Raw genomic sequence first — 23325 nt, 5'->3', positions numbered from 1 at the left:
CAACATATCAAAAAAAAAATTCACTGTGTTCAAGCGGGATTTATACCAGGTATGCAGGGTTGATTCAACATTAGAACAACAATCAGTGTAATCCATCACATAAATAAAACAAAAGACAAGAACCACATGATCTTATCAATTGATGCAGAAAAGACATTTGACAAAGTCAAACACCCATTCATGATTAAAAAAAAATCAACAAAATAGGAATAGAAGGGAAATTCCTCAATATAATTAAGGGCATTTATACAAAGCTGACAGCCAACATCATCCTAAATGGAGAGAGTCTGGAATCATTCCCCTTGAGACTGGGAACCAGACAAGGATGCTCTTTATCACCACCCTTATTCAACATTGTGCTGGAGGTCCTAGCCAGAGCAATTAGGCTAGAAAAAAGAAATAAATGGCATCCAAATTGGTAAGGAAGAAGTAAAAGTATCTCTATTTGCAGATGATATGATCTTATACACAGAAAACCCCAAAGAATCCACAAGAAATCTACTGAAACTAATAGAAGATTTCAGCAAAGTATCAGTATACAAGATAAGCATACAAAAATCATTTGGATTCCTCTACACCAACAAAGAGAACTTTGAAGAGGAAATCACCAAATTAATACCATTTACAGTAGCCCCCAAGAAAATAAAGTACTTAGGAATAAATCTAACCAGAGACATAAAAGACCTGTACAATGAAAACTACAAGACACTACAGCAAGAAACCAAAAGAGACCTGCATAAGTGGAAGAACATTCCTTGTTCATGGATGGGAAGACTCAACATTGTGAAAATGTCACTTCTACCCGAAGTGATCTACAGATACAATGCAATCCCAATCCGAATTCCACCGGCATGTTTTAATGAGATGGAGAAACAAATCACCAACTTCATATGGAAAGGGAAGAGGCCCCAGATAAGTAAAGCATTACTCAAGGAGAACAAAGTGGGAGGCCTCACACTACCTGATTTTAGAACCTATTATACTGCCACAGTAGTCAAAACAGCCTGGTGCTGGTACAACAGGTACATAGACCAATGGAACAGAATTGAGAATCCAGACATAAATTCATCCACCTATGAGCAACTGATATTGACTAAAGCCCAAAATCAGTTAATTGGGGAAAAGACAGTCTCTTTAACAAATGGTGCTGGCATAACTGGATATCCATCTGCAAAAAACTGAAACAAGACCCATACTTCACACTATGCACAAAAACTAACTCAAAATGGATCAAAGACCTAAATACAAAATCGAAAACAATAAAGATCATGGAAGAAAAAATAGGGCATACGTGGCATAAACAGAATACAAACCATAAGTAATAATGCACAAACACCAGAAGAGACACTAGATAACTGGGAACTCCTAAAAATCAAACACTTACGCTCATCAAAATACTTCACCAAAAGAATAAAAAGACAACCTACAGACTGGGAAAAAAATTTTGGCTACGACAAATCCGATCAGCATCTGATCTCTAAAATCTACAAGACACTGTAAAACCTCAACAACAAAAAGACAACCCAATTAAAAAATGGGCAAAGGATATGAACAGACACTTTGCCAATGAAGACATTCAGGCTGCTAACAGACACATGAGGAAATGCTCACGATCATTAGCTATTAGAGAAATGCAAATCAAAACTACAATGAGATACCATCTCACCCCAACAAGGCTAGCATTAATCCAAAAAACAAAATAATACATGTTGGAGAGGTTGTGGAGAGACTGGAACACTTATACACTGTCGGTGGGAATGTAAAATGGTACAACCACTTTGGAAATCAATTTGGCGTTTCCTTAAAAAGCTAGAAATAGAAGTACCACACGATCCAGCAATCTCGCTCTTTGGAATATATCCTAGAGAAATAAGAACCGTCACATGAATAGATATATGCACACCCATGTTCATTGCAGCACTGTTCATGGTAGCAAAAAGGTGGAAACAACCTAGGTGCCCATCAACAGATGAATGGATAAACAAATTATGGTATATTCACACAATGGAATACTACGCAACAGTAAAGAACAATGATGAATCCGTGAAACATAACATGGAGGAATCTGGAAGGCATTATGCTGAGTGAAATTAGTCGCAAAAGGACAAATATTGTGTAAGACCACTATTATAAGAACTCAAGAAAAGGTTTAAACACAGAAGAAAACTCTTTGATGGTTATGAGGGTGATGGGGGGAGAGAGAGGGGTATTCACTAACTAGATAGTCAAGAATTAGGTGAAGGGAAGGACAGCACACACTCCAGGGCAAGTCAGCACAACTGGACTAAACCAGAAGATAAGAAGTTTCCTGAATACAACCAATCACTTCAAGGGACAGAGTAGCAGGGGCAGGGGTCTGGGAACCATGGTTTCAGGGGACATCTAGGTCAGTTGACATAACAAAGTTTATTAAAATGTTTTGCATCCCACTTTGGTGAGTGGCGTCTAGGGTCTTAAAAGCTAGCAAGCGGCCATCTAAGATACATCAATCGGTCCCAACCCACCTGGAGTAAGGGAGAATGAAGAACACCAAAGACACAAGGAAAGTGTTAGCCCAGGAGACAGGGCCACATAAACCAGAGACTTCATCAGCCTGAGACCAGAAGAACTAGATGGTGCCCCACTACCACCAAAGACCGCCCTGATGGAACACAGCAGAGAGTCCCTGATGGAGCAGGAGAAAAGTGGGGTGCAGAACTCAAATTCTAGTAAAAATACCAGACTTAATGGTTTGATTGAGACTGGAGGGACCTGGAAGACATGGCCCCCAGACTCTCTGTTAGCCCAAAACTAAAGCCATTCCCGAGGCCAACTCTTCAGACAAAGATTAGACTTGACTGTGAGACATAAAATAATACTCATGATGAGTGTGCTTCTTGGTTCAAGTAGATACATGAGACTAAATGGGTAGTTCCTGTCCAGAGGTGAGATAAGAAGGCAGAGAGGGTCAGGAGCTGGTTGAATGGACACGGAAAATGTGGGGCGGAAAGGAGGAATGTGCTGTCACAGCATAAGGAGAGTAACAAGGGTCACATGACAATGTATGTATAAATTTTTGTATGAGAGAGTAACTTGAATTGTAAACTTCCACTTAAAACACAATTAAAAAAAAAAGCAAAAGTATGTAAGCTTAAATTATGACAAATATCTGTTAACTCAATTTAACATCAGTAAGTTACCTGAAAGGTCTTAGATAGTGTTTTAAGCCCGTATACTATAAAAACGTAAGTGTTGTTGAAAGTCTGTTTAAACATTGTAAGTTTTCCTTCAACTGTTACTATTTCCCATATTTTCGCAATGTAATTTTAGCCCTTAAAGATTTTACCAACTGGTTTTGGAAATCACAAAGTCTCTGCTCAACTGACCAATTCATTGGTATGGGTATAACCTTAAGTGTCTGGCTAGGGTTGGAAACATTTTCCCAGGCCATTTCAGATGTGTCTCGTTGTGATTTCTTTCTTTCTTTTCTTTTCTTCTCTCTTTTTTTTTTTTTTTTTTTTTTGCTTCTTAAAGTTCCCCTACAATAGAGAGAACTTGTTTACAGTTTGTCATGGATTGAATTGTGTCCCCCAAAATACGTGTCTACTTGGTTAGGCCATGCTTCCCAGTACTGTGTGGTTGTCCTCCATCTTGTGATTTTCCTGTGTGTTATAAATCATAATCTCTGCCTGTGGTTAAAGAGGATTAGGGTGGGATGTGACACCCTTGCTCAGGTCACGTCCATGATCCAATGTAAAGGGAGTTTCCCTGGGCTGTGGCCTGCACCACATTTTACCTTACAAGAGGTAAAAGAAAAGGGAAGCAAGCAGAGAGTTGGGGACGTCATACCACCAAGAAAGAAGCACCGGGAGTAGAGCACGTCCTTTGGAGCCAGGGTTCTTGCACTGAGAAACTCCTAGTCCAGGGGAAGATTGATGACCAGGACCTTCCTTCAGAGCCGACAGAGAGAGAAAGCCTTCCCCTGGAGCCGATGCCCTGAATTTGGGCTTCTAGCCTGCTAGAGTGTGAGAAAATAAATTTCTCTTTGTTGAAGCCATCCGCTTGTGGTATTTCTATTATAGCAGCCCTAGATGACTAAGACATTTCTTTTATGATTGAGATGCACCCAATTTCTGATAACTAAAGTAAGCTTCCTGGAGCTAAATGACCTTGGGGACTGGGGAGGCCTAATGTTGCCCCACCCTCCCTTCCTATTTTTGACTCATGGTAGAAGACAAGATTAGGCCATTCCAGTTCATTTACATATGTTTAGATTGATCTAGGCATTTTGAAAGGCTGTCTACCCAGTAAATACCAAAGCTCTTTGGCAGTTTGGTAAGTGAATCTATCAATTCTTGGCTTGCAAGACTGGGGCCTAGGGTGTCTGATCTTACCATGCCCTTACTCTCTTGACTCATGGAAGACAAGATTGGGTTATCCCAGGTCATTTACATGTTTAAGTTGGCCTAGGCATTTTGAAAAGCTGTCTACCTGGTAAATAACAAAGCTCTTTAGCAATTTTGTAAATGAATTCATCAATTCTTGGCTAGCCTTTTTGCCCCCCCGCCCCCCGCCCCCAGGCTTGTTCTATGCCTCCTTTTACCTACTCTGGAACTACTAGTTTTACTTTAAGACAAAATATTCTTTTTCCTTAAATAAAACACATATCATATATCTACCTTAAGTTACTTAAAAAGGTTTTGCTTTTAAGATTGACTTAAAGTTTTTCAGTGTGGCTATTAAAAATCTAAATCATAAGACAGACATAAGGCACAGTTTTTCTTGACTGAGGAAAGAACTGAGACTCTAAGACAGCCTTACATAAAACAGCAATGCTCAGTGTTAGCCTCCAACCTGATACAAGACAGAAGCTTAGAAACAATGCTCTGGACCAGAAGCAAGCTCTCAGAACAGAACGAGACAGAAAGACCACATAAATTCACTGACCAATACCATGCAAAACAAGGATATGGGGAATCTATTTTCTTAAAGTGTATATAAATATGAACCCCCAAACCAGTGTCTCAACGGGGCGGGGTGGGGGAGTCCAGGCTCATTTATCAATGATGTTAAGCTCTAAGGTTCAAGCTTTTGATTTCCTTGTTTTTGACCTTAATTCATTCTGCTGGCTAGAGACCTAGTCTCTTATTTTAGACCTTAAATATACTAGTTCTTCCAACTGGAAAGTACCTTAAAGTAGCTATTGATTAATTTTAGCATTGTGATTCTTTATTGAGACACGGTATCATAAAACAGATACGGGACTATCACTTCTCCCTTAAATTTCATAAAACAGACCAGGAGCTACCATTTCTCCCTGCAAATTTCATAACACAGGTGAGGATCTGCCACCTCCCCTTGCAAATTTGGCAAAACAGAGCACTATTTTCCAGGTTTTCTCTGAGCCACAAAAAGAAACCTAACAAAAAGTGCCACGAGGTTTGGACAGTGTTTCGCTTAGACCAGTGTGTACCTTTGTTGCAAAAGACTTCGCTTGTGGGTGACAGGCAGCCTAGTGCTCTAGCCTGTCTCGTGACCACCTTATCCTGTCATGGGAGTCTTTAACACTCGTGATGACCACTGGCAACAACCCTAATGGCTGTTACTGGTCTACCCGTGCCCAAATTTTTGTGGCTTATAGTGGCTCAGAGTTCTTTGAAAATAGAATTACCTCTTTAATGTTTCATACATCCGAGTCCAGACCTAAACTACAGTTCACCAAGAGTTACTAGATATCACTCTTAAACAATCCAGCAAAAATTTAAGAAAGATTCTCCTTAAACAGCCATTTTTTTCAAACAAATGTGCCAAATAAAACTTAAGAAAACATGAGAAAAAGAACAAAAAGAATAAGCAAAGGGATGTGGAATGCGAATGCTTGGGTCCAAAAGATAGGACCTCTGTTTTTGCCAGCTTCTGCTCTGCAGCGCAGGTCTCCTCGAGGTTGACTGGATTCGTGGTTTTAGAATCCTTGCAACAACTACACCATTAACTCTTGTAGGGTGGAAACACAACAAAGTTTACTAAAGCAAAAAGAAAGGTTTTATTTGGCATATATTTAAAGAGGCAGAAGTAGGAATGGGACAAGCATGCTGCCAGAGCCATGTCTCTGTTCCCAGTTCTTAGGGATGCATCTTAGCAGGCCGCATTCCAGGATCCCCTAAACAGACCCTTACACGCTCACACAACCTAATCCGGTGCACCAACTTAACAGGTACCTAAACCTTGTGTGCCTTCAGCGGTCAGTTCTTCCAGCTTCTTAGAACTTTTCTAAGGCCTTACCTAGGAATTACCCTGTTATTTACCAAATAACCTCAGATTCCTAATGCCCTCAATGGTCAATTTCTCCCCCTTCTTAGAACTTTTCTAAGGCCTTACCTAGGAATTACCCTGTTATTTACCAAATAACCTCAGATTCCTAATGCCCTCAATGGTCAATTTCTCCCCCTTCTTAGGACTCTTCTAAGGCCTTACCTCGGCACTTACCAAACAACCCACGTGCATTTCATGTCTCTCGCAGAGCCATCGTTTGGGTCCCAGGAGGGATTGGCTTTCAGAGCTGCTTCAAGGTCTCCCGGAGAAATCTCTGGTGGTGCCAGACATTGGGGCCAGTCTGTTTTCTGATTCACCTCAGGAACTGAGCAGATGGCTCCTGGCTGGCTGGCCAGAAATGTTACTGGGTGGGAACACCAGGTTCTTGCTCGGCATGACTTCTGTTGGCCAATTAATGAGAGACTGAGGTGAGAGAACAGAAAGGCACCTTTATTTCATTGTACAAGGAAAGAAGTCAGTCGGAGCTGCCGCTGCCAAGACTGCTCGCCAAGGGCAGGCAGGGAAGTTACTTTGAAAGGGGTTTACAAGCACAGAGTTCATGCAAATTACATCAGCAACATTGTTAATCATACTATGCAGGCGCAATGGGGTTTACATATAACATCCAAGCAAAAGCAGGATTCAAATGCAAAGCTATGGGGGTTGGGGGGAGGAAGCCAAGCAAAAAAAACATGATTTTTAATACAGCACTATGGGGGCTGTCCCAGTGTGTCAGGGATGTATCCTTTCACCATACTTAGTCTGTATGCTGAACAAATAATCCGAAAAGCTGGACTATATGAAGAAGAACAGGGCATCAGGATTGGTGGAAGTCTCATTAACAACCTGCAATAAGCAGGTGACCCAACCTTTCTTGCTGAAAGTGAAGAGTACATGAAACACTTATTGATGAAGATCAAAGACTGCAGCCTGCAGTATAGATTACACCTCAACATAAAACAAAAATCCTCACAACTGAACCAATAAACAACATCATGATAAACGGAAAAAAATACTGAAGTTATCAAAGATTTCATTCTACTTGGATTCACAATCAACACCCATGGAAGGGGCAGTCAAGAAATCAAACAGTGTATTGCATTGGACAAATCTGCTGCAAAAGATCTCTTTAAAGTGTTAAAAAGCAAAGATGTCACTTTAAGGACTAAGGTGTACCGGACCCAGGCCATGGTATTTTCAGTCACCTCATATGCATGTAAAAGCTGGACAATGAATAAGGACAACTGAAGAAGAATTGGTGCCTTTGAATTGTGGTGTTGGTGAAGAATATTTAAATACCATGGACTACCAAAAGAACAAACAAATCTGTCTTAGAAGAAGTACAGCCAGAATGCTCCTCAGAAGCAAAGATGGCGAGACTTCGTCTCACATACTTTGGACATGTTATCAGAAGGGACCAGTCCCAGGATAAGGACATCATGCTTGGTAAAGTAGAGGGGAAGGGACCAGTCCCAGGATAAGGACATCATGCTTGGTAAAGTAGAGGGTCAACGAAAAAGAGGAAGACCCTCAACAAGATGGACTGACACAGTGGCTACAACACTGGGCTCAAGCATAACAATTATGAGGATGGCGCAGGACCTGGCAGTGTTTCATTCTTTGTACACAGAGTCGCTATGAATCGGAACTGACTCGATGGCACCTAAAACATAACAACATATAAACAAGGAGTACAGAAAAAACTATGTATAGTGTAAATAACAGGAATTTAAATGCCTGATAATAAATAGACCTTTTCAGTTTTTATGGCCTCTCACCGTGTCCCACCATGATCTCATCTACTTTCTGCCTGGAGATTATTCCTGTCTGCATTTGAGGAATTTATTATTAACACTTCATTCAAAAGTGATTGCAGCAGTACATCCACAGGGAAATGCCAGAAATTCAAGCCTTATTCAGAAGAATACGTGGAACAAAGGGTATCATCGCTGATGTCAGAGGAATCTTGGCTGAAAGCAGACAATACCAGAAAGATATTTACCTGTGTTTGATTGACTATGCAGAGGCATTCCACTGTGTTGATCGTAACAAATAGTGGATAGCATTGCAAAGAATGGGAATTCCAGAACACTTAATTGTGCTCATGAGGAATCTGTACTAGACCAAGAGGCAGTAGCTCGATCAGAGCAAGAGGATACTGCATGGTTTAAAATCAAGAAAGGTGTTTGTCAGGGTTGTATCATTTCACCATACTTATTCAGACTGTATGCTGAGAAAATAATCCGAGAAGCTGGACTGTATGAAAAAGAATGCAGGATCAGAATTGGTGGAAGACTCGTTAACAACCTGTGATATGCAGATGACACAACCTTGCTTGATGAAAATGAAGAGGACTTGAAGCACTTACTGATGAAGATCAAAGACTGTAGCTTTCAGTATGGATTACACCTCAACATAAAGAAAAGAAAAATCCTCACAATTGGACCAGTAAACCACATCATGATAAAAGGAGAAAAGATTGACATTGTCAATGATCCACAGTCAACACTCATGGAAGCAGAAGTCAGGAAATCAAACAATCTATTGCATTGGGCAAATCTGCTGAAAAAGACCTCTTTAAAATGTTAAAAAAGTAAAAATGTTACTTTGGGGACTAAGGTGCACCTGACCGAAGCCATGGTGTTTGCAATTGTCTCATATGCATTCGAAAGCTGGAAAACGAATAAGGAAGACTGAAGAACTGATGCCTTTGAATTACAGTGTTGGCAAAGAATATTGAATATACCATAGATTGCAGAAGAATGAACAAGTTTCTTGAAAGAAATACAGTCAGGGTGCTCCTTGGAAGCAAAGATGGCTAGACTTTGTCTCACGTCCTTTGGACATGTTGTCAGGAGGGACCAGTCCCTCGACAAGGACATCATGCTTGCTTAAGTAGAGGGTCAACGAAAAAGAAGAAGACCCTCAATGAGATGGATTGACACAGTGGCTGCAACAGTGGGCTAAACATAGCAACTATTGTGAGGATGGCACAGGACCTGGCATTGTTAAGTTCTGTTGCACACAGGGTCACTATGAGTCGGAATCAATTCGATGGCACCTAACAACAACAGCATTATAATTTCAATTAATATTGCTCTTATTATAGCTTTGACACCCAAATCTTTTTAATTTTTTTTCTTTTAAGTGAAGGTTTACACAGCAGTTTAGGTTCCCATTACAGCAATTTCTACGCAAATTGTTCAGTGACATTGGTCACATTCTTCACAATTCATGAACATTCTCAATATTTCTGTTCTGGTTGTTCCCTTTCCATTAATCTGGTTTCCCTGCACCCTTACATTCTTATCTTTGTTTTAAAGTAATTGTTGACTGGTCTCATATAGCTGATTTTTTTTTAATGGAGCACCGTACTCAGAGGTGATATTCTTTACTTTGTGTGCCAATCTGTTCTTTAGCTAAAAGATGACCTCGGGCTAGTTTTGGTTCAAGGTTTATAGAATATCTCAGGCCAGCCGTCTCAGGAAGTCCTCTAGTCTCAACCAGTCCAGTAAGTCTGATTTCTTTTTTTGTTTGTTTTTTAGGAATTTGACATTCTGTTCCACATTTTTCTCCTGTTCTACCAGGATCCATCTATTATAGCCCGGATCACAGTGGTCGGAGTGGTAGCCAGGCACTGTCTTGTCTAGTTCTTCTGGTCTTATGGTAGATGAGGCCGTGGTTCATGTAGACCCTTAGTCCTGTAGACTAGTTTTTTCTTTGATATTATTGGTTTCCTTCTTTCTCTTTTGCTGCAGATGAATAGAAACCAATCGTATCTTAGATGGCCACCCTCAAGCTTTTAAGACCCATACACTACTCACCAGACAAGAATGTAGAACATAAACTTCATGAACTATATGTTGTTGTTGTTAGGTGCCATTGAGTCGGTTCCAACTCATAGCAACACTATATACAACAGAGTGAAACACTGTTGGGTCCTGCACCATCCTCACAGTCATAGTTATGCTTGAGCCCATTGTTGCAGCCACTGTGTCAGTCCATCTTATTGAGGGTCTTCCTCTGTTTCGCTGACCCTCTACTAAGCATGATGTCCTTCTCAGGAGATTGGTCCCACCTGATAATGTGTCCAAAGTATGTGTGACGAAGTCTTGCCATCCTTGGCTTCTAAGGAGGATTCTGGCTATATTTCTTCCAAGACAGATTTGTTCTTTCTTTTGGCATAATTTCCAGCAACATGCAAGCCCCCACAGTACGACAAACTGACAGATGTGTGGGGGTGTGAACTATGTATATTATGCCAATTGACCAGATGTCCCACAACACTTTGGTCCCTGTCATGGTTTGAATTATATCCCCCAAAAAATGTGTGTATCAGTTTGGCTAGGCCATGATTCCTGATACTGTGTGATTTTCCTGTTTGTTGTAAACCTGCCTCTATGATGTTAATGAGGGAGGGTGAGTGGCAGTTGTGTTAGTAAGGCAGGACTGGATCTACAAGACTGGATTGTGTCCTGAGGCAATGTCTTGAGATATAAAAGACAGAAGTGAGCAGTGAGACGGGGGACCTCATACCATCACGAAAGCAGTGCCGGGAGCAGAGCGCGTCCTCTGGACTGGGGTCCCTGCGCAGAGAAGCTCCTAGTCCGGGGGAACACTGAAGAGAAGGCCGACAGAGAGAAAAAGCCTTCCCCTGGAGCTGACACTCTGAATTTGGACTTTTAGCCTACTTTGACTATGAGGACAAACTTCTCCTCATTAAAACCATCCACTTGTGGTATTTCTGTTATAGCAGCACTAGATGACTAAGACAGTCCCAATCCTTCAAACCCAGGAACAAATCCCACAGAGTGTTTGGTTACATCTAAGAAGTATCCATATATATGACACGGAGCCTTTAATCCATAATCTCTATATTTTTTAGTTTTGCCTCTTTTGAGCTGTCTGTAAATTTAATTATTATTGTATCTGGGTTCTTCTGTGGTTTGTTTTCCTCAGACTGCTTTTGAGTTTCGTACATGTTGCTGTCTAGCTCTAGTCTACCCATGTTGCTGTGTACGCATGCTACCATTGTATGAGTGGGCCAGAATTTACTTAACCATTGTAGAGCTTACCTTAGGTTTTCTTTATGTTGAGGTGTAATCCATACTGAAGGCTGTAGTCTTTGATCTTCATCAGTAAGTGCTTCAAATCATCTTCATTTCCATCAAGTAAGGTTGTGTCATCTGCATATCACAGGTTGTTAATGAGTCTTCTTCCAATCCTGGTGGCCGAGGTCTTCTTCTTATAGCTTCTCTATTTGCTCAACATACAGATTAAGTGTGGTGAAAGGACACACAGCTTTCTTGACTTTAAACCACGCAGTATCCCCTTGTTCTGTTCCAGTGACTGCCTCTTGGTCTCGTCCTCAGGAGCACAATTAAGTTTCCTGGATTCCATTCTCCTCAATGTTATCCATAATTTGTTATGATCCACACAGTCGAATACCTGTGCATAGTCAAGAAAACACAGGTAAACATCTTTCTGGTATTCTCTGCTTTCAGCCATAATCCATCTGACATCAGCAATGATATCGCTTATTCTATGTCCTCTTCTGAATCCAGCTTGAATTTCTGGCAGTTCCCTGTCGATGTACTGCAACTGCTTTTGATGATCTTCAGCAAAATATTACTTGTGTGTGATATTAATGATACTGTTCGATACTTTCCACATTCTGTTGGATCACTTTTCTTTGGAATGGGTGCAAATATGGATTTCTTCCAGTTGGTTGACCAAGTAGCTATCTTCTAAATTTCTTTGCATAGACAAATGTGCACCTCCAGCACCACATCCATTTGTTGAAATATCTCAGTGGGTAGTCCATCAATTCCTGGAGCCTTGTTTTTGCCATTGCCTTCAGTGCAGCTTGGTCTTCTTCCTTCAATACCAGTGGTTCCTGATCATATGTTACCTCCTGAAATGGTTGAACGTTGAGCAGTTCTTTTTGGTATAGTGACTTTTTGTACTCCTTCCATCTTCTTTTGATGCTTCCTGCGTCGTTTAATATTTTCCCCATAGAATCCTTCACTGTTGCAACTCGAGGCTTGAATTTTTTCTTCAGTTCTTTCAGCTTGAGAAATGCTGGGCATGTGCTTCCCTTTTGGTTTTCTATCTCCACATCTTTGCACATGTCATCATAATACTTTACTTTGTCTTCTCCAGCTGCCCTTTGAAATCTTGTGTTCAGCTCTTTTGCTTCATCATTTTTTCCTTTTTCTTTAGCTACTCGACGTTCAAGAGCATGTTTCAGAGTTTCTTCTGACATCCATCTAGGTCTTTTCTTTCTCTCTTGTCTTTTTAATGACCTCTTGCTTTCTTCGTGTTTGATGTCGTTCCACAACTCGTCTAGTCTTCAGTCATTAGTGTTCAATGCGTCATATCTATTCTTGAGATGGTCTCTAAATTCAGGTGGGATATACTCAAGGTCATACTTTGGCTCTAGTGGACTTGTTCTAATTTTCTTCAGTTTAATCTTGAACTTGCATATGAGTAATTGATGGTTTGGTCTGCAGTCAGCCCCTGGCCTTGTTCTGACTGACATTGAGCTTTTGCATCATCTCTTTCCACAGATGTAGTTGATTTCATTCCTGTGTATTCCATCTGGCAAGGTCCACGTGTATAGTCACCGTTTATGTTGGTGAACAAAGATATTTGTAATGAAGAAATTGTTGGTTTTGCAAAATTCTGTCATGCGATCTCTGGCATCATTTCTATCACCAAGGCCATATTTTCCAACTACCGATCCTTCTTTGTTTCCAACTTTCACATTCCAGTCACCAGTAATTATCAGTGCATCCTGTGATTGCGTGTTCGATCAATTTTAGACTACAGAAATTGGTAAAAATCTTCAATTTCTTCATCTTTAGCCTTAGTGGTTGGTGCGTAAATTTGAATAATAGTCGTATTATATGGTCTTCCTTGTATGTGTTTGGATATTATCCTATCACTGGCAGCGTTGTACTTCCGGATAGATCTTGGAATGTTCTTTTTGACAATGAATGCAATGCCGTTCCTCTTCAAGTTGTTCCCAGTATAGTAGACCAATATGATTGTCCAATTCAGAATGACCAATACCAGTCCATTTCAGCTCACTAACGCCTAGAATATTGATCTTTATGTGTTCCATTTCATTTTTGAGGATTTCCAATTTTCCTAGATTCATACTTCGTACATTCCAGATTCCAATTATTAAGGGATGTTTGCAGCTGTTTCTTCTCATTTTGAGTCTTGCCACATCAGCAAATGGCAGTCCCAAAAGCTTGAGTCCATCCACGTCATTAAGGTAGACTCTACTTTGAGGAGGCAGCTCTTCCCCAGTCTCTTTTGAGTGCTTTGCAACCTGAGGGCTTATCTTCTGGCACTATATCAGACAGTGTTCTGCTGCTATTCATAAGGTTTTCAGTGGCTAATTCTTTTCAGAAGTAAACCACTGGGTCCTTCTTCCTAGTCTGTCTTACTCTGGAAGCTCAGCTGAAATCTGTCTGCCGTGAGTGACCCTGCTGGTATTTGAATACCAGTGGCAGAGCTTCCAGCATCACAGCAACACACAAGCTCCCACAGTATGACAAACTGACAGATGCATGGGGGCAAGTGGATTCTGACACATAGCAACCGTATAGGACAGAGAGCTGGCCCATAGGGTTTCCAAGGAGCACTGGTGGATTTGAACTGCCGACCTTGTGGTTAGCAGCCGTAGCTCTTAACCACTGCACCACCAGGTCTCCTACGTCTATAGTCACCATTTATGTTGTTGAAAAAAGGTATTTGCAATGAAGGAGTCAATGGTCTTTTGGTTTTTTCAGAAGTAGACTGCTGGGTCCTTCTTCCTAGTCTGTCTTAGTTTGGAAGCTCCATTGAAACCTGTCTACCAAGGGTGACTCTGCTGGTATTTGGAATACCGTTGGCAAAGCTTCCAGTATCACAGCAACACCATGCCACCACAGCACAACAAACTGACAGACTTCTTTTATTTCAGTCTATTTGGATGTCATTTAATAATGTTATATAATTTCCTCATTAGAATCTCTTATTAATATCACTCCTTTTTGATACCTTTTATCCTTACTAAAAATGTTATTTTTTTTAATTTCTCAACTGCTCAGTGCTAGTATATATAAATGAAATATTTAAAATAAACTTTATCTTCATATTTTGTAATCTGAATATTCTCAATACTAAAATCTGTACCATCTTTGGGGGTTCTACATTTGCAATTATTTAACCTAAATATGTAGATTGAAGTGGTTTTTATTTTAAGATTCTTTCTTCTTTTCTTCCTTTTTCTTTTTTGGTACGTATCAGCTACAACCTCTAGGATAACATTGAGTAGAAATGGAATAATGAATAGCCTTGTTTTTTATCTGCTTTTACTAGAAAAGTGTTGATGTTTTCAGTACGTATGTTCTTTGATGTGCATTTTTTGTATATTCCAATTTTCATCATTTCTTGTCTGATTATGGCCATAACCTTCTAACTTACCTCCCAGCTTTTACATTTGCCCCTCCCACACGGTTTCTTTAAATTCTTTAAGAACTGTCATCTCTGATCAAAGGGATAAAATTGCTCTGCATTTCACTCAGATTAGAAGCCGGAGCCTTTGCAGAAGTCAGCATGTTCCCGGGAACATGATATACACACTGGCTCCAATCCCCTCTCCAAATTCCTCTACTGTTATTCTCCAGCATCTCACTCTGCCCTGGTCATGCTAGGGTTTGGGCCTCCCTAAAACATACGCGGCACAGTCCCACCTGCTGGCCTGTGCTCTGCTGTTTCCTCCTCCTGGAACAGTCTCTTCTCATCTATCACTGGGTGATTCCTTTGCATCTTTCAAGTCTTAGATCATTCTTTTCAGTGAATTCAGTTAATTATACTATTGAGGCTACAGGGCACCTCACATAGGCACTCTGCTCCTGGGCTTCTGCTCTGGAATGTTTCTCTTATCTGCCTGTGTGTCCCTCCAGTTTTGGGGGCAGTCGTTTGCCCTGTGACCTCAATAGCCTAATACTGCTACTTGCATTGTCAGCACTGTCAGTACTCTGCATTCCAGTAATTAAGTCTCAGACATTTAGTGAACCTGTACCCCTAGGTGATGACTTCAGAGTGCTTCTCTGCTTCTCCCCTTCCCACTGTGGTGAGACAGGGAGCCTGGATGGGGCTGACGTTGGGTATTTCACGGCTCCAGTCTGTTAAACTCCGGTAAAACGGTTTCCCTTGAGAGCATGGCTTGTGAAGCAGACAGAATGCTCTGGGCAGGTTTCAGATGGCTGCTTTTCCTCCAGCCCCTACTGGCAGCACAGGGAATTTTTCTCTGATCTTCACACCGAGGACCTGGTAGCATTCATGTCGATAAAATTCATAAAGCTCTGTAAGTCCCCCTAAGACAGCCCCCTGCCATATTTAACCCTGAACCTTGTCTACAGCAAGCCTCCAGCAATTCCTCAGTTAACACTTTAAGTCTTCCTTCTCTGGTCCTGATCCCAGTGGTGGTTTCTGCTCTGGACAGAGCTTCTGCTCTGGACGGAGCTCCTGCTCTGGAATGATTCTCTGTATCTGCCTATGTGTCCTTCCAGTTTTGGGGGTGTAACCGACTGCCTCTCAGGTTCTTGTCCTGTCCTATTAGCTGACTGAAATAAGACAGACACCAGTTGCAAGGGAAACAAAGTGGCAAGTTTATTATCTGCGCAGATAAGGAGCAACGTGGGGTCTAGTGACCAGAAGACCATGAGCTCCCCAAACTAGGGACTTGGGGGTCTTTTATGGGGAGACTGTTTCCAGGTCTTACACCTTGGTCGCCCTTAGCCCGCTTATTCTTGGAATTCCCCTCCCCTGTCCAAGTTTGGGAGTCTGGTTGCTGAGTCATCTTGGGCCACACATACTGGTGGATGGACCTCTTGCTCTAGAATGGGCTCCAGGTACAACAGTGGGCTGGTCAGTGTGCTCCCCTCTGGAGGAAGGAGGTTCCAAGGTCAGGTTCTGTGCAAGCATGGGTAGCTGGTTGGAGCTGGTTCTCAAGGTGCAGCCTTCTGGCAGTTGGACTTCCTGGAAAATGTTACTAAGAAAGTGTTGCCTGGAGCAGATCAGCTGTTAGTCACGAAAAAAAGGGAGTTAATGGACCTTGCACAATAACTCTGTCTTATCTTGGGGTGCCTCTCAGGAGCCTTCAGCTAGAGTTTCAGGGGCAGTCATTTGCCCTGTGACCTCAATGCTCTGAGTCCAGTGTGTTCAGCTTTTTTCTTAAGGATGGGAGTGATGACTTGCAAGCTCTTTACATATTGGACCAAAATTGAAAGCCTTCGTTTGTGTTTTGTATCCTTATTATTGTCTGTTTTCTTTTACTTTCTTGTTAGTATTTATTCATGCTGCTTTTATTTATCTCGTGCCCCAATTTGCATGCTTACCCTCTGCTAATGACCTTTTCGTTTTGTGTATAACCAGTGTATCTTCCCTTTCCCAGCCATGAAGGTCAGTGGCGCCCTTTGACTTCTGTGCCTCTATGTTGGGAATTGTTGAAGTCAGTGAGCATCTGAAATCTATATGAGCATTTGCAATATTATCACAGAGCTCTTCCAAATTTTTAGAATTGAAAGTATGATTTTTTCCCCTTAACATCCAGGCTTCACTAGCTGGTGTTTCCTAAAAAGATTATTTTGCTTTTCCCTGAACTGACTCACTGAAGATAAATATGCTCATGTTACTGCTTATCCCGAGTGTGCTGCAGTTTTCATAGAACTTACCACCATGTGACATTATATCATTGTTAGTCACTATGGAGTCAATTCCAACTCTTAGTGACCCCGTGTGTGCAGAGTAGAACTGTTCCATAGGATTTTCAAGGCTGTAACCTCTCAGAGCAGATTTTCCTGTCTTCCGAGGAACCTCTGGGTGGCTTTGAACCTCCAGTCTTTTGAACGTTTAAGTATTTATGCCACCCAGGGGACTTGACATTATTTCACTTATTTACTGCCTACACCCAATGAAGGTTATGATCCATGTGCATCCAGATATTTCTGTTTTGTTCAGTGCTGTATCTGCTTGGCCCATGTGAGGTAGTCTCTGTGTCAATATTACCTAAGTCAGTTTTAATACATGGAAGAGCCAGATGTAAGGGCCTGAAGGGAAGCAGTCTTGCCTGAGACATGGGGTTTTGCCAGGAGAAGGAGATCCAGGTTGTCTGAATTGAATAGTATGTTTCCTTTATCTCCTCTCTCTACTACCCATCAGGGCTCAGATCATCCGTGTAATTGAGGATTAACAGCCAGAATAACAAGCATACAATAGGCATATGAATAGAAATATAGTTGTCAGGAATTTAGTCTTAGGCACATTGACCTGCCTTCTAACACTGGCTCAGCAACATACCATTTGGGCAGTATTGAGCATGTGATTAATTGTAACTTTCCTCAGCTATAACCTCTTTGAAGCAATATCTGCTTAGGAGAGGCATGAGGAATACATGAGTTACTGTACCAAAAACTTTTTGCAGATCCCTTTAAGTATCATAGTTGCACATTTTATCATTAATATATTGTAGGAACAGAAGTTAGGATATTTGATAGCTTTAAAATATGTAACCTGGCCCACTGCAGTGGAGGAGACTTTGGAATGTGGCACTGGATCAAAGTTTGCTGTGACACTGTCATACCAGGATTGATTAGAGATGACCTTGACAGCTCACTTTACCCCGCAGCCTATCTGTTCTACAGCCAAAAGGTTGATGCTATTTCACAGAGGCCAGTCCTACAGCTCAGAGGATGCCAGTGGTCAGGGTTCGGGTAATCATGCTTGTGTGCCTTCCAAGGGCTGCAGATGTGAGAAAATTTTGGAGTAGAGCATCTAGAGGGTTGACGTGTAAGGCTCTGTTTCCTAGGATGCACGAGCATTTGAACAGCTGAATCCCCTGCACTTCAATGAACTTACTAAAAATGTGAATCTTCTTGTTCATGGTCAGCAAACACAAGGGCATGCTGTTGTGGTTCTTCAGAGATTGGACTCTTTGTCATCTTTTAACATTAGCATGTGTTCTTTTGGGTGCCTGGGTGTCTGTTGAGGGGAGCAGTCACTAATAATTGCTCTACAGTAGCTTTGAGTCTTAAAGTTTGAAAATTGTGACGATACCTGGATTCTCGTTTCCTCTCACCTGAGCTCTGTTTACCTTTTCAGTACCCTTACCTGTCTCCATGGAGGGTCAGAGTGCAAGACAGTGCAACTATAGATGTATTGAAAAGTAGGTGACAGACATATAACAGTAATTCCCCAAAATAATATTCTCTTTTCAGCAGGTGGTCCTGTCAGCTCTTGATCACCTGAAGCTCTTTAAGAAAATCTCAGGAGCCTGGGTTACTAGCCTTTGCAGGCCACTGGGCCTCCCATGGCCAGTGCGGGCCAAAAGGAAAAACTGCCAGCCCTGCTGTGTTTCCCAGTTGTTAGTATCTCATCCCACTTTCACCCTGTTCTTCATGTTTTGTTAAATATTCTGGTGGGTCCTGTGCAAGGAGGTGAACTTTTTTTTTCTTTTTCACAAGGAAGAGATGATCTGAATGTGGAAATAGTGCTTTCATTTTAGAGCATTTGTCCAGTTTATGCTGTGTGTTCTGACTGCTCTGGACCATAAAGGTAGAGAGGAATGAGACTGGAATTGGTCACAGTGAAACTGGAGAGAGAAGTCCATTGTGTTGGAAGGATTGTTAAGTCTATGAGACAGGATGCAGTCAGTGAGGAAGTGAATGTAGACAGTGAAGGGATGAGGCTGATGGCTAAAACCTAGAGCAGACCTTAGTAGAACACAGAATCCTGTGTCAAATCCCCATGAAATCTCATTTCCCCAGGACTATCAGCCTCACCCTTCCTTTCACACACATTGGAGTACGTGGTACGTTGCTGAACTAGAATATGTGGGATGTTTTAGGACTCCGTGGCTGTCGAGGATGTGACTGTGGACTTTACCCGGGAAGAGTGGGCATTGCTGGATCTTTCTCAGAGGAAACTCTACAGAGATGTGATGATGGAAACCTTCAGAAACCTGGCCTCAATAGGTATGGATGGCTTCATTTTCTTCTAAATTTATTTTTTAGTGACCAAATATGTCATACTTATCGATGTTACGCCAGTATGTGGGCTGAGGAATGGGAATACATTGTTAAGTAAGACATGTATGGTCATTTGCTCTCTGGAGCATGCATATCCTGTCTTCCTCATGAATACAAAGCTTTGTGTATTAAACTGGCTTCTCATTTCAATGTTGGTTAAAAGCTTTAAGGCCCTTTAAATGTAAGTGTGAGCATTGACTTCAGGAGTTTCTTTGGTGCACAGAGAGAATAGTTGTGGTCTAGGACCTTGTAAAGAGTCTTACTGTGTTTATTACAAGTTTGACATGATTATTTTGCTGCAAATAAGTTTACACTTGCCCATTTCCAGAGACCCTGAAGACCAAAGTATTGGCTCAGTGTCTGGGAAGTGTTCCTTGCGCTTCCCTGTCTTCCCTCGTGATATGCCTTTCTCCGTGAGCACCATGTTAGCTGCACCCACTCGTTCTCACAGAGTAGCAAGAGGAACACCTGAAGAGAGTGTAAATAGCACTCATCACAGGACCACTGTGTCAGGGGCACTAGGAAGCAAGAATCCTTTGAAGGACCAGACCTGCATAGAAGGAATGAGATTTGAATAAATTAATTAGAAAAAGTCTCTTTTGGGTTGAGGAGTATGTAGTTCACAGATACTTGAACTTTTCTGACTTTCATCAGTCCTAACACGCTTGTGTTCATGGAGAAAGACTGTCCCCTTTTCCTCTTTTTAATGTTCCACATGCATTGTGTCCAGTACCTCTCTACTATGCTTGTCTAATTATACCCCATTTATGTCACCATCACTCTCCCGCCTTCATGGAACTATTTCCTAGTAAATTGCTTTTTGACCATTGCCAAAGTAATGACACAGTGAAATGTGTTAAAGTCTTTTTTTTCTCACAGCTACCTTTTCCCTCTGAATAATTTCATTCCTTTTTGTTTCATATTGTGAACCTCAACTTAAATCCTTGGATCAGTTTCTCAAAACATTAATGTTGGAGAAAAGCTATCCACTGAAAATAGGATAGTACAATTCATGAAAAATGACACCTGCTCCTCCATGGTTGGAGAAATCTGTGAATTGCATGGTATTGAAGATCAGGATAACAACCAGAAAACACATGTGAGGTGAGTGTCATTCACTTAAGAGTTAGCAGTGCTTCAGGAGAGAGGCTTAAGGTATCATGGCATTAAAATATTTATAAGGAGCCCAGGTAGCACAAATGGTTAAGCACGTGACTGCTAACCAAAAGATTGGCAATTCGAACCTACTTAGTGGCTCTGTGGGAGAAATACCTGGCAATCTGCTTCTGTGTGTGGGTGGGTGGGTGTGTGTGTGTGTAAACTAAATGCTGTCAAGTTGATTCCGACTTATAGCAACCCTATAGGACAGAGTAAAACTTCCCTATAGGGTTTCCAAGGCTGTAATCTTTATGGAAGCAGACTGCCACATCTTTCTCCCGCAAAACTGCTGGTGGGTTTGAACCACCCACCTTTCAGTTAGCATCTGAGCTCTTAACCACTGCACCACCAGGGCTCATATATATATGTATATATACATACATACATACGTACATAGATGTACATCTCAAACCCAGTGCCATTGAGTCTATTCCAACTCATGGCAGTGCTGCTAGGTTGGATTGAATCACCAACCTTTAGGTTCTAGTCGAGCACAAACCCTTTGAGCCATCCAGGTATCTTATAAACCAAAAAACCAAACCCATTGCCGTCAAGTTGATTCCGACTCATAGTGACCCTATAGGACAGAGTAGAGCTGCCCCATAGGGTTTCCAAGGAGCAGCTGGTGGATTTGAACTGCCGACCTGCCAGCCTTTTGGTTAGCAGCTGAGCTCTTAATCATTGCGCCACCAGGGCTCCAGGTGTCTTATATATATATATAAAACCAGCTATATGTGTTCACATAAGTTTCACAATACAATATTTTCATAAATATGAGTCATATTGAATATTTGAAACATATTTCACTTATATACAATTATCAGAAAGCCCCATATTTTAAAAATACAGTGAAAATAATGGTAGCATCTCTGCCAGATGATTTAATCTATGAAACATGAGACAATTCAGGGCAAAAAAAAATGCATGATTACTGTGTATGGTGATGGTGAAATGGTAACAAATTTATATCCAACAGCATGCTGCCTATTTTTGACAGACAGCGTATGATAGAGAACCTCTGTGTAAGTAATGAAGACAATCAGTGTGGACAGACCTTCAGCAAGATTCCAAATCTTTCTGTGCTGAAAAGAACTATAGAAGCATATCCTTCTGAATTCCTTGAGTGTGGACAATGTTTGATGGATCACTCCTCACTTAAGCATCATATGAGATCTCACCCTGGATTCCATGCCTCTCAGTGTAAGGAATGTGGAGAAGCCTGCAGTTGTCCCTCTCACCTCAGCACTCCTGTGAGAACTCTTACTGGAGAGAAACCCTATGAATGTAAGGAAAGTGGGAACACCCTTCCTCAGTCCTCAGATCTCATTATACATGTGAGAACTCACAGTGCAGAGAGGGTTTATGAATGTAAGGAATGTGGCAAAGCCTTTCATCGTTTCTCACACCTCACTACACATATGAGAATTCATAGTGGAGAGAGGCCTTATGAATGTAAGGAATGTGGGAAGGCCTTCAGTTGGCCATCACACCTCACTAAACATATAAGAATTCACAGTGGAGAGAGGCTTTATGAATGTAAGGAATGTGGGAAAGCCTTTAGTTGGCCATCAAACCTCACTGCACATATAAGAACTCACAGTGGAGAGAGACCTTACGAATGTAAGGAATGTGGGAAAGCCATTAGTTGCTCCTCAAGCTTCACTAAACATATGAGAATTCACAGTGGAGAGAAGCCTTATGAATGTAAGGAATGTGGCAAATCCTTTAGTTACTCCTCAAACTTAAGTAAACATATGAGGATTCACAATGGGGAGAGGCCTTATAAATGTAACAAATGTGGTAAAGCCTTTCGTCATTCGTCACACCTCACTAGACATGTGAGTACTCACAGTGGAGAGAGGCTTTATGAATGCAAGGAATGTGGGAAAGCCTTTAGTTGCTCTTTAAGCTTCACCAAACATATCAGAATTCACAGTGGGATGAGGCCTTATGAATGTAAGGAATGTGGCAAAGCCTTTCGTCGTTCCTCACACCTCACTAGACATATGAGTACGCACAGTGGAGAGAGGCCTTCTGAATGTAAGGAATGTGGCAAATCCTTCAGTAGCTCCTCAAACTTAAGTAAACATATGAGAATTCACAATGGGGAGAAGCCTTATGAATGTCAGAAATGCGGCACAGCCTTTAGTTGCTTTTCAAGCTTCACTAAACATATGAGAGTTCATAATGGGGAGAGGCCTTATGAATGTAAGGAATGTGGGAAGGCCTTTAGTTGGCCATCACACCTCACTGCACATAAAAGAACTCACAGTGGAGAGAAGCCTTATGAATGTAAGGAATGTGGGAGAGCCTTCAGTTGCTCTTCAGCCTTCACTAAACATATGAGAATTCACAGTGGAGAGAAGCCTTATGAATGTAAGAAATGTGGCAAATCCTTTAGTTACTCCTCAAACTTAACTAAACATATGAGAATTCACAGTGGGGAGAGGCCTTATGAATGTAAGGAATGTGGCAAAGCCTTTCGTCATTCCTCAGACCTCACAACACATATGAGAGTTCACAGCGGAGAGAGGCCTTATGAATGTAAGGAATGTGGAAAGGCCTTTAGTTGGCCATCACACCTCACTGCACATATAAGAACTCACAGTGGAGAGAGGCCTTATGAATGTAAGGAATGTGGCAAATCATTTAGTTGCTCCTCAAACTTAACTAAACATATGAGAATTCACAGTGGGGAGAGGCCTTATGAATGTAAGGAATGTGGGAAAGCCTTTTGTCATTTCTCAGACCTCACTACACATATGAGAATTCACAGTGGAGAGAGGCCTTA

General features: G+C 41.4%; 1 protein-coding gene across 1 annotated transcript in view; it reads left to right on the top strand.

The window, feature by feature from the left end:
• LOC101354087 (zinc finger protein 709-like) overlaps positions 1-23325 on the top strand; it is a 57750-nt gene that overhangs the window by 32194 nt on the left and 2231 nt on the right. Inside the window, exons 3-5 of the mRNA XM_023733344.1 lie at positions 19196-19322; positions 20330-20480; positions 21511-23018. Coding sequence (XP_023589112.1) covers positions 19196-19322; positions 20330-20480; positions 21511-23018 — 1786 coding nt within the window. The remainder of the gene's footprint in view (positions 1-19195; positions 19323-20329; positions 20481-21510; positions 23019-23325) is intronic.

The sequence above is a fragment of the Trichechus manatus genome, unplaced genomic scaffold (assembly GCF_000243295.1).
Source record: "Trichechus manatus latirostris isolate Lorelei unplaced genomic scaffold, TriManLat1.0 scaffold00057, whole genome shotgun sequence".
Taxonomy (NCBI): Eukaryota; Metazoa; Chordata; class Mammalia; order Sirenia; family Trichechidae; genus Trichechus; species Trichechus manatus.
This window is presented reverse-complemented; position numbering and strand designations above follow the sequence as displayed.